The 11,492-nt window shown below is 44.6% G+C and overlaps 1 protein-coding gene across 1 annotated transcript; it reads left to right on the forward strand.

Annotated features, from left to right (window-relative positions):
- Positions 1–3,058: 3,058 nt before the first annotated feature.
- On the forward strand, positions 3,059–4,141 carry LOC118424094. Its single transcript, XM_035832586.1, has 2 exons — positions 3,059–3,215; positions 3,573–4,141. Exons 1-2 carry the CDS (start codon positions 3,068–3,070, stop codon positions 3,797–3,799), a joined length of 375 nt encoding a protein of 124 aa, XP_035688479.1. The 5' UTR covers positions 3,059–3,067; the 3' UTR covers positions 3,800–4,141.
- The last annotated feature ends 7,351 nt before the right edge of the window (positions 4,142–11,492 follow it).

Raw genomic sequence — 11,492 nt, forward strand, 5'->3', positions numbered from 1 at the left:
GACAGAAACACAGACAGACAGAAACACACACAGACAGACAGAAACACAGACAGAAACACAGATACAGACAGACAGAAACACAGACACAGACAGACAGAAACACAGACAGACAGAAACACAGACAGACAGAAACACAGACAGAAACACAGACAGACAGAAACACAGACAGAAACACAGAGACAGAAACACAGACAGACAGAAACACAGACAGAAACACAGACAGAAACCCAGACACAGACAGAAACACACAGACAGAAACACAGACACAGACAGAAACACAGACAGAAACACAGACAGAAACACAGGCACAGAAACACAGACACAGACAGACAGAAACACAGACAGAAACACAGACAGACAGAAACACAGACAGACAGACAGAAACACAGACAGAAACACAGACAGACAGAAACACACACAGACAGACAGAAACACAGACAGAAACACAGATACAGACAGACAGAAACACAGAGACAGACAGACAGAAACATAGACAGACAGAAACACAGACAGAAACACAGACAGAAACACAGACAGAAACACAGACACAGACAGAAACACAGACAGACAGAGACACAGACAGAAACACAGACAGAAACACAGACGCAGGCAGACAGAAACACAGACACAGACAGACAGTGACACAGACAGACACGGAAAGACAGACTGACACAGACAGCCACAGATATAAAAGAGCCCAGCCGAAATGCAGACTCCCTCGGGACAAAGTTTAGAAAATCGCACTTATTAAACCCCTGCTGCGGACGACTACTATTACAGGTGAGCGTCGCGTGACAGGTGACCCATTATTCCACCTGGCTCACCTGTAACCTGATATTATCCTGGAACGTGACCTTCAGGAGTGTATAAATATGACTGCAGCACGGTCAGGGGCGTCACACGAACTTGGGCTGACAACAGATCAACGGACTTGAACTTCGCCACAGTCACACAAGGTAAGAGGTGTCTCATGCAGGTTACGATACCTTAACACGTAAGTTTCCCTAAAGTTTAAGTAAATCGTGTTCTATCGGTATATTTCGCTATTTGATGGGGGCTCGAACATTCGTTTTCTAGAACCTATTTCTTATGTAGTATTAGTTTTTTGCGCACGTTTATCGTATACCGACATCATCATGTAGTCAGATATCATGCACATGTAGCTTATTTTGGTCTTACTTAAACATATGACCCTCGTTAGCGCTTACGTACGATTTTGTAAAACATCTTTCGTGGTGGCGCTGATATTAGAAAATATCACGAGTTCGCCATGTCTGCATCTGTTTATAAAGTTGAATTTTGAAAACTATCCATTGTTCCCAGCTGCTCCTATGAGTATAATGTTAGAAGGCAGTCGTACTGAAGGATTGGGAATTTCCATGGTATTGTTCTTGGAGTTTCCCGATGATGACGTAACCTGCAACTGTAGTGGATCTTGCGATAGAAAGGGAAGTGCCAGTTCGTGAAAGCTATTTGTTGAAAAGTGAGCGTGTCCCAATATAGCGATGACGTCATCATGACGTAACTAGAAATTTCGTAAATTTTCACTTTACAACCAGGTTATCTTTCAACTGTAAGCAAAGAAGCATTTGCAAGGCCGTAAAAAAATCACAGACCACAATTCTGTACCACTTTAGTAATATTTCATTCAAGGTACCTCATAAAGCTTGTTTAGTCGACCTTTTTAGTTTTCGTGCTGAACTGAAATTTCAAACACAGTTTTCCGAGCAGACTGACAAGGACCCTGTTTATGCTACTCGTTATAGCAACTTTTATCTACTAGTGCCTTTCTAACTGTTCGCTTCCTTAGGAAAACATAATGTTACTAGTGAACTTAAAGATGGTTAATGTCGCAAAAACGGGCGTAAAACGCAGCGAATCTGAATGGGTCTGATCTTTACATTTGCTTTAAAATTGATCAGCCAAGGGCTTTGAATTGAAACTCTTGTTATCTCTCCAGTCACTGCCTGGTACTTGTCAAAGCTATAATTTAGCTGCTTCTCCAATCAACGATTTCAAATTTTCGGTACTCCTTACTCCGGCCATGTGTGTTATTACAGAACGATTGGTCCCGAATGTTACCAATTATTCCGATCCGTGAGTGCAGAAATGTTCTTCCCTTTGTCTGCCATTTCCTGTACAGACGTTTGTTTTTCCTGGTAACCAGAAAAAAAAAACTGTTATTACCAATAATAGTGCACATTCAGGTTACAAAATTACTTCATGCACTCAATGGAAAAGGGGCCATTATGATTATTGTACGCTAGGGCTGGGTACCGGTACAGAAAATTCAGGTCCAGGTCCGGTTCAGGTCCAAAGGATCAGGTCCAGGTCCGGACCTGAACCTGGACCTGTTTCAGTATGACTCATACCAATGGTCCATTTCACTAGAAAGAAATCTGTTTGGTGGTGTATTAGACTTACACTGGCGTTTTAAAGTCCTACAACGCTAACTGCACCTGTACGATTGGCTGTAAAACTTGGTAGAAATTATTATAAACTCTACTCTACTTCACTCTTGTTATTTTTTTCCACCTGCAAGCGCCAAAACGTTTGAATGCCTTATAAAATAATCTGTTAAATTTCCAATCGGTCCAACATTCGGTCCACCCAATTTTTTCAGGTCCGGTTTTTCTGGACCGGTCCAATAAGAAAAAAACGGTTTTGTACCGGTACGCTGTACCGATACCCAGCCCTATTGTACGCGTATCATGATTGTTTGGTAGCTCTAATTTTGCTTGGGTACAGAAAAAGCACCCATAAAATAAAACAACCAGCATGTTATGAAGGTAAGACATATATATTCAAACACAATTCAATCTGTACAACTGGAATTGATTGCGGCTTGATTTCGCGTTGAAATGTGAGAAAATAACGCATAAATGTGTTAAAAATGAGTTACAGATATCAATCTGACTGAAGATTTTAAGATTCAGAAAACCTGTTCTTTTGGCAACACATCCCTTTACATAAAACTATCAGCATAAAAACTCACCATGCAAATGTCTACGGGCAACTTTAGCAAAAATTTTACTCGCACTTCTTCTTCTACAGTATTCACCGCACAATGAAGATGGTTCACGGTCTGGTGGCCGCTTTACTGTGCCTGGGGTGTGTATCAGTGCGCGCACAGACCGACGCGATCCCGACATGCATTCCGTTGGGTGACGTCACGGGTGCTCCTGGCGGGACGGGGCCGACACGGGAACCACGGGGTTTGTTTGTTTGTTTTTTTCATTAATTCATTAAGATTCACATCATTTGTGGAAGGATTGACATAACAGGTCATCGACTATCACCTTTTCAAGATGTCATCCCGGAGACTAGACTGTAAGGTTTGATCGGGAAGGACCCCTACTCTTTTCGATAAGTGTGGTGGATTCTTTAACGTGCTCTTGGTGTGGCGCTCCCCAACCAGGGGGCCTCCATTTCAAGTCTTACCCGGGGGACGCCTCTCACCGCAGTTAGGTACTCATTCCCACCTCAGTGAAGTGAAGAAAGTCGTGTAAAGTGCCTTTCCCAAGGGCACAAATCCATAAGCCTAACCACCAGATCATCCTGCCATCCCCCAGGGGGCGGCCAGGGCCAAGGCGGCGGGGACCAGGCGGACCCCGCCCCGAGCACCACCCCGATGCGAGCCCGAAGCAACGCCGTCACCTCCACCCTTCCCATCTGCCCCAACGGAACCGGAAACCCGCCAACCGGAAGGAAATGGAAGGGGAGAAGTTCCGGGTCAAAGGCTGGACTGTCAGCGCCTGCGCTGTTCACGGTTGCCCTGACCGTTCTGCGCATGTTATAATTTCTTTTCTTGTACGCTGTCAATAATTTATGCATGACGTCAATGGCTCTACACCAATCAGAATCAGGTGGGTCACTGACTGACAAGGTTATTGCAATCATAAGAAGAATGTTGATTATAAGGACATGCAGTAGACATACACTTTGCTAGGCTACAGTGCATGCATGCAGCTGACATGTTATACACACCGAGACACATGAATGGAGTGGTGGCAAGAAGATGTTTTGGCCTGGATTCGATGTAAACTGAAACCGTTCTCTATCCGCCATCTTGTCCTGACCTTGACACGTTCCCACGCTGAGAACCACGCAGATTTCCTACGTTACGAGGAGTAATTAGTTGTTTTAGATAATCATCAGTGTCCACCTGATGGCCCAGAGACAGGGCTAAAGAAGGTGTTGGAGTGAGTAATGTATAAACATGGTATAACAACACCAGAAACGTCCCTGTTAGGTCAGTAAGCAGTAAGAAAACAGTGCAGTTTATAAAAGCAATACCGTATGTATAAAAATGTCAGATGCACACAGTGAGCTTTTAGTTTACCTTGCGCCCTCCAGATTTCACTAATCTGATTTGATGAGTCGGCCTAGATTTCTTCTTCTTTTTAAAGCATTCAACATGTATGTATCAACATAGACTGTTAAATATGTTTTGTGCACATATCATAAAAATGGTGTCGACTCCCTATAGTTTCATGTTCACAAACTTTATCATACATGTGGTGGCGCCACGACTAGGAACACTTCGCTAAATATGATTTCAAGTTAGAGATGTGTAACGGTATTATCTTGATATCATTTTAGATATTGTACATTGAAGTTTACACTAGTACATTTCCTGTTTAACTTACAACCTGACTTTTACTCTGTATTAAGTTCAATTTGGTTTCCAGTGATCCACCGTGCCTTCTTACCACAGATGAATTTCATTTTTGCCGATTTTCTGTAAGCTGTTTTAAGAGCTAAGTTGATTTTGGATGACTTCCCGTCCCCATTGCTGAAGCTAAGTGCGTTACCAGTGGATTCCTGTGTCCTGTGATCAGGGATAAGTCTATTGTGACCAACTTTATGTTTCTTACTTGTACCATTTATCCTGTTTAAGTCAGAGGTGAACGCTAAAGGCACATAAAAATGACAGTACACTGTGATGAGTTATCTCGAGGAAAATGCATGAGAAGCCGAATGTATCATTCCCATCGTATTAAACCATGCAGTAGGTTACATTTCTCTTCTCTAAGGTCTGATATCTTTTCCTACCTTTGCCGGGGTAGGTATGTTTGGTAGCGTTTTGTGGTGTGTTTTAGGTGCATTGTCTGCATTACATTACATTACATGAAAAAAAAAACCGTTACGATAAGCGAGGTGAATCATTGATAGTAGGCTGTGCGTTGCTGATATTAAAAACAGCACAATGTTCCCACTATTATCTAAGCTGCGGACCTTCATGATAAGAATGGGTTTGCAATACAATTTTACAATTTTTTGATACAGGCAACGATGATGTACCACTATCAGCAAATTTATGGGACAAAGAGACGATTAAGATCATGGTTTGCAGACATAGATATTTCAATTCTATTTAAAGAGACGCCATAAAGTCTATAATTTAAGATTTGATCATTTCCGAAGGAGAAGTGTTGGAATATACCAACATTCGATTTTCTGTGTAAAATTATGACGCTGAACAATCCGTTGATAACCGAATGTGTTTGTGTTTTTTTGTCAAGATAGAAGTACCAACATAAATGCCAAGGGTAATGTCCAGACTGGCTGCGTTAAGCTAAGTGACAACACGACCGAAGAGGTCAGAGGTCAGCGGTGGAAGAGGGTGGTGGTGCCGTTGCGAGCTCCGTAACTATACCAACATTTTTTTTGCCGTCTATTGTCTCTTTTTATGGGCAACTTAGCCCCGTAGCCCCTTAACAGCTGGGTAATCATCTAATACTTCTTTGGAAGTCACTGTAAAGTTGTTGGCAGTGTTTTTGGAGAGGAATGTGCGGTAAAGTGTAACATGCGTACATGTGCAGCCATGTCGCGGCGCGGCGGCCATGTTGATTTCTCATGCTGCTTGCTGTTTTGCGCGATAGTGCTTGCAGGATATCGCGACTTTCTGTCTGACGTGTCCTCAGCGCCCAGTCTACCGGGCCTGGGGTTAACTACGCTGTTAAGACCACTCAGTCCAAAGTTTAGTGTGCGCTATGGAGCGGCAGCGCCCCTGGGGTTTAAGGGCCCTACCGGGTTTATGCTGGCGATCCTAATTCTGTCGGGAGACGTCCAGAAAAACCCGGGGCCAGTTAAATACCCGTGTGGAGGGTGCGGGCGCGCTGTGGCCACTGTAACACACAGAGCCCTGCAGTGTGACACATGTGAGCAATGGATACATATAAAGTGTTGTGGTGTTGGAGATAAATTTTATAAGTTCTACCAAAATTCCTCATGCACAAGGGTATGTAACCAGTGTGGTATGCCCAGTTTTGCAAGTAGTCTATTTGATACTAACTCCTGGATCCATGATACAGATGGGTCTTTCTACAGACCTTTGTCTGACTTGGAACCAGACAGTATTGACTACAGCCCACATCAAACCCCGACCAGGCAGTCTAGGTCACAAATAAACAAGACAACATCGGATGTTTCACATATCAATGCTAGTGTTCAATCCCCCTTTCACCCCACTGCTACTTCATCTCCATATCCCCCTCCAAGGACAGGTAACGCAGTTACAGGTAAGAACACTCCACATAAGTTACAAGTCTTATCCTTGAATTGTAGAAGTATACAAGGGCAAGTCAAAAATGCACTCTTTCAAGCTATGATTGATACCGAAGACCCTGATATCATATGTGGTAACGAATCACACCTCAACCCCGACATAGGGGATGGGGAAGTATTTCCAGTAGGTTATGACATCTACCGTAAGGATAGGAATAGCCAGGGGGGTGGGGTATTTATTGCTATTAAATCCTCCCTGGTATCCTCCCCCATTCATGACTCCACAAATGCTGAAATTGTGTGGGCAACTATTCAACAAGTAGGGTCCCGCCCCCTATGTGTAGGCTCAGCCTACAGACCACCAAATTCCGGTACACAATACATGGACGAATTGATAACCTCATTACATAACATCTCGGGGAAATCCTTCCCTCCTAACATTGCCCTCTTCGGTGACTTTAACCTACCAGGTGTTAACTGGAGTTCGGACCCTCCTCTTATTGATCCCTCGCCCCAGTACGGGGTGGGGATCAATAATGCATTCTTGGAGGCGGTTCAGAGCGCTAGTCTAACGCAGGTGGTGCACTCTCCAACACGTGGCGCCAACATCCTGGATCTGGCCCTGGTGTCAGACCCCGGGCTCGTCGAGGAGGTTTGTACTACCCCCGGTATTAGCGACCATGAGGCAGTGAAGGCATGCATTAATACACGTGTCAGAATTAACAAAAAGAAACCTCGATCAGTATACATTTATAAGAAAGCAAATAAAACTGCACTGACTGAGGGGCTACAACAGCTGGAAAAACAGTTTATGGATAGAACGCCTACAAACTACACAGTAGAACAAAATTGGAAGTATTTCACTGAAGGTTTCAGACAGCAAATCATGAAGCATATACCACAGAAACAATTGTCTTGCCGTCATCACTGCCCATGGGTCAATGCAGAATTAAAACGGGCAATCAAAAAGAAAAAGAAACTCTACAAAAAAGCAAAAAATTCTATGCAAGAACAAGACTGGTTGAACTTCAAATGTTACCGCAAAGAAGTCAAACGAAGAATAAAGAAAGCCCATGATGAATACCTCAAGGAAATATTGGATGAAGCCTTGGACAACCCCAAGAAATTTTGGTCATACATCAAAAGTAAAAAACAGACTACTTCTGGGGTTGCACCCCTTGTCAGCGGCAACGATCTCGTAGCCGATGGATCGGGGAAGGCAGAGGTCCTTAGTCAACATTTTGACTCGGTATTCACGAATGAAGATATTAATAATGTACCAGACATGGGAACTAGCCCATACCATGACATGCTGCAACCAGTAGTCACTCTAGAAGGTGTGCGCAAATTGTTGGAGGGGATTAATCCAACAAAAGCTGCAGGCCCAGATCTCCTACCCTGTAGGATATTAAAGGAGTATGCACAGGAGATTAGCCCCATCCTTCAATTTATTTTCAACCAATCACTGCAAGGAGGACAGGTACCTGTGGATTGGAGGGGAGCCTTTATCCACCCGATTTTCAAAAAAGGGGATAGGAGTGACCCTTCGAACTACAGGCCTGTTTCTTTAACCAGTGTGTGTTGCAAACTCCTAGAGCATATAATGTACTCAGCTACCATGAAGCATTTAGAGGAACATAACATCTTATTGCCAACACAACATGGGTTCAGGACCAATCATTCCTGCGAGTCTCAGCTTATTACTACCCTTCACGGACTTTTTTCCTGGTTTGACAAAGGTACACAAATTGATATGGCCATACTTGATTTTGCAAAAGCATTTGATAGTGTTCCTCATATGCGGTTACTTAAGAAGCTAGATTATTATGGCATAAGAGGTAAAACACTTCAGTGATCAAGAACTGGTTGACTGACCGTTATCAGCAAGTTGTGGTGGATGGAGATAAGTCCAAACCCGTTAAGGTAAAGGTCTGGCGTGCCTCAGGGCACTGTATTAGGCCCATTATTATTCTTGATATATATAAATGACATCAACAAAGGGATTACCTCACAACTTCGTTTATTCGCCGATGATTGCTTACTCTACCACCCCATTATAAAGGAAGAAGATCAACACACTCTACAGAAGGATCTTGATCAATTGTGTAAGTGGTCGGATCTTTGGCAGTTACGCTTTAATGTGAAGAAGTGTTCGATTCTGCACATACACAAATCAAAAAGAGCTTCTAAGCACTTATACACAATGTTCTCAGAACCCCTTGAGTCTACATTGCAACACCCTTACCTAGGTATCATACTCTCACACAACCTGAAATGGAATACACACATAGATTATATAGCAGCAAAAGCAAACAGTACTCTGGGATTCTTGAGAAGGAATCTGAGAGGAGCATGTAGATCAATCAGAGCTCAAGCCTATTTGTCCATTGTAAGACCTAAACTTGAATATGCGTCCTCTGTGTGGGACCCCCACAAACGCATACATTCACAAACAAACAAACTTGAGGACAAGTTAGAGGCAGTACAGAGGCGTGCCGCCAGGTTCGCCACTGGCGACTACCGTTTGACAACCAGCATTACACACACTCTGCAAACCCTCGGTTGGCCCACCCTTCAACAGCGCAGACAAGTTGCCCGCCTTTCACTTATGTACAAAGCTGTCAATAATCTTATTGCCATCCCCATCCACAATATCCTCACAAGAAATACTAACATAACCAGAGGACACCAGCAACGTTTTACCACAGTCGCATGTAGGACAGAAACATACCGAGGCAGCTTTTTCCCAAAAACAGTCATAGAATGGAATGCACTTCCGCAACATCTTATCGAAACCAAGACTACAGATAGCTTTAAAGCTGGGGTGGCCAAGTACTATGGTTACCCCGGCTTCACCCAGCTGTAAGGGGAGGAGCCTATACCTAGTGTGGCAATGTACAGTAGCACTTTTTTTTTCGTTTATTTATGCACCACTTTTTTCTTGTTGACGGCACGCACCACCACCACCGGCCACACTTGGGTAAGGCCCTGGCCATAAGTCCTAGACACTATGCCCCATGCGGGGTTTTGTCTAGTATCACGACAAGACAAGACGTACGTGCAATTTGTCCACACGTTGTTCTAATTGGGAGCTGTACAGGGCAGGCGCGTCGCCCGTATTGGTACGTACGTGGGGCGAATCCGCAGCCCGATGGTACACAAAGTTTTGCCTGCACGTAAGTTCTAGGGCGTGTCTGCGTGCTCCAAAATCCGTCGGATTCCCTACCAGTCCGTACGGAGGCGGTACTTACCACTTACGGATCCCATACGATTGCCCACGTTTTGGCACGTAGACAGCACGTAATTGCACGTACGGCGGGTTGTGCCCTTAGCTTTAGACATCAGACATGACGGATCGGCGTGTTTATGGGACCGAGCAGAACGATGATGAGCTCGGCAGATCGTTTAAGGCAAGACCGATTTCGCTGATAAAATATTCCAATTTCCGTCTTACAGGCCCAACATGGTTAACATGGTGAGATTGGGTCTGCACGGCAGTGGGGGGATTTATATGGCAGAAAGGTATAAACGATGTCAATACATTTCATAGACAGGACTAATAACTGACGAGAAGCTCATCTCAAGGCCAGCTCATCCGTGTCAACATCAAGTAATATCAGGCATGTGTGGGGTCTGGGCTGCCGGAAATGACGTGTGTGATGAGATCAGGCAGACAGGGGAGGGGGCTGGGCTACCGGAAATGACGTGTGTGTCATGACGATTATCTGATGGAATGACGGAAATGACGTGTGAGCGCATTATGAGCATTGTGTAAATGAAAACTACAATATCTTATGTTTTGCCGACCTGATGCTATTATTTTCGGCAGTATTAATTGAATAGATCTGAGATGCCTTCATCAGCAGTAGAAGGCCTACTCGTGGAGCCTGCTACAGAGGCTTTTAGATAACCCGTGAGTAACGACGCCCTACTCGTGGAGCCTGCTACAGAGGCTATTAGATAACCCGTGAGAAACGCCCTTCTCGTGAAGCCTGCAACAGAGGCTATCAGATAACCCGTGAGTAACGACGCCTACTCGTGCAGCCTGCTACAGAGGCTATTAGATAACCCGTGAATAACGCCCTACTCGTGGAGCCTGCTACAGAGGCTATTAGATAACCCGTGAGTAACGACGCCTACTCGTGAAGCCTGCTACAGAGGCTATTAGATAACCCGTGAATAACGCCCTACTCGTGGAGCCTGCTACAGAGGCTATTAGATAACCCGTGAATAACGCCCTACTCGTGGAGCCTGCTACAGAGGCTATTAGATAACCCGTGAGTAACGACGCCTACTCGTGGAGCCTGCTACAGAGGCTATTAGATAACCCGTGAATAATGACGCCTACTCGTGGAGCCTGCTACAGAGGCTATTAGATAACCCGTGAGTAACGACGCCTACTCGTGGAGCCTGCTACAGAGGCTATTAGATAACCCGTGAATAATGACGCCTACTCGTGGAGCCTGCTACAGAGGCTATTAGATAACCCGTGAATAATGACGCCTACTCGTGGAGCCTGCTACAGAGGCTATTAGATAACCCGTGAGTAACGACGCCCTACCCGTGGAGCCTGCTACAGAGGCTATTAGATGACAAGTGAGAAACGACGTCCTACTCGTGAAGCCTGCTACAGAGTCTACTAGATAACCCGTGAGTAAAGACGCCCTACCCGTGGAGCCTGCTACAGAGGCTATTAGATGACAAGTGAGAAACGACGTCCTACTCGTGAAGCCTGCTACAGAGTCTACTAGATAACCCGTGAGTAAAGACGCCCTACCCGTGGAGCCTGCTACAGAGGCTATTAGATAAACTATGAAAAACGACGCGTGAGCATTTTTATAGAACAGCAGGAACTGATGAATAGCCGGCATCGTTCTGTTCCGACAAGACGGATTCTGCTCACATGGAGTATCGGAACTTTCCCGCACAGCTGATCTGGAGATTACGGGGTTTGTTACCAACATTCATTATCACTACAGTCA

The sequence above is a fragment of the Branchiostoma floridae genome, chromosome 10, assembly GCF_000003815.2.
Source record: "Branchiostoma floridae strain S238N-H82 chromosome 10, Bfl_VNyyK, whole genome shotgun sequence".
In the NCBI taxonomy this organism is placed as follows: Eukaryota; Metazoa; Chordata; class Leptocardii; order Amphioxiformes; family Branchiostomatidae; genus Branchiostoma; species Branchiostoma floridae.

Bases quoted from the DNA above. Each gene is read 5' to 3' on its own strand.
- LOC118424094 (XM_035832586.1), top strand. From the start codon at position 3,068: ATGAAGATGGTTCACGGTCTGGTGGCCGCTTTACTGTGCCTGGGGTGT. The intron at 3,216-3,572 runs GTTTGTTTGTTT...GCCATCCCCCAG, and splicing joins GCCGACACGGGAACCACGGG to GGGGCGGCCAGGGCCAAGGC.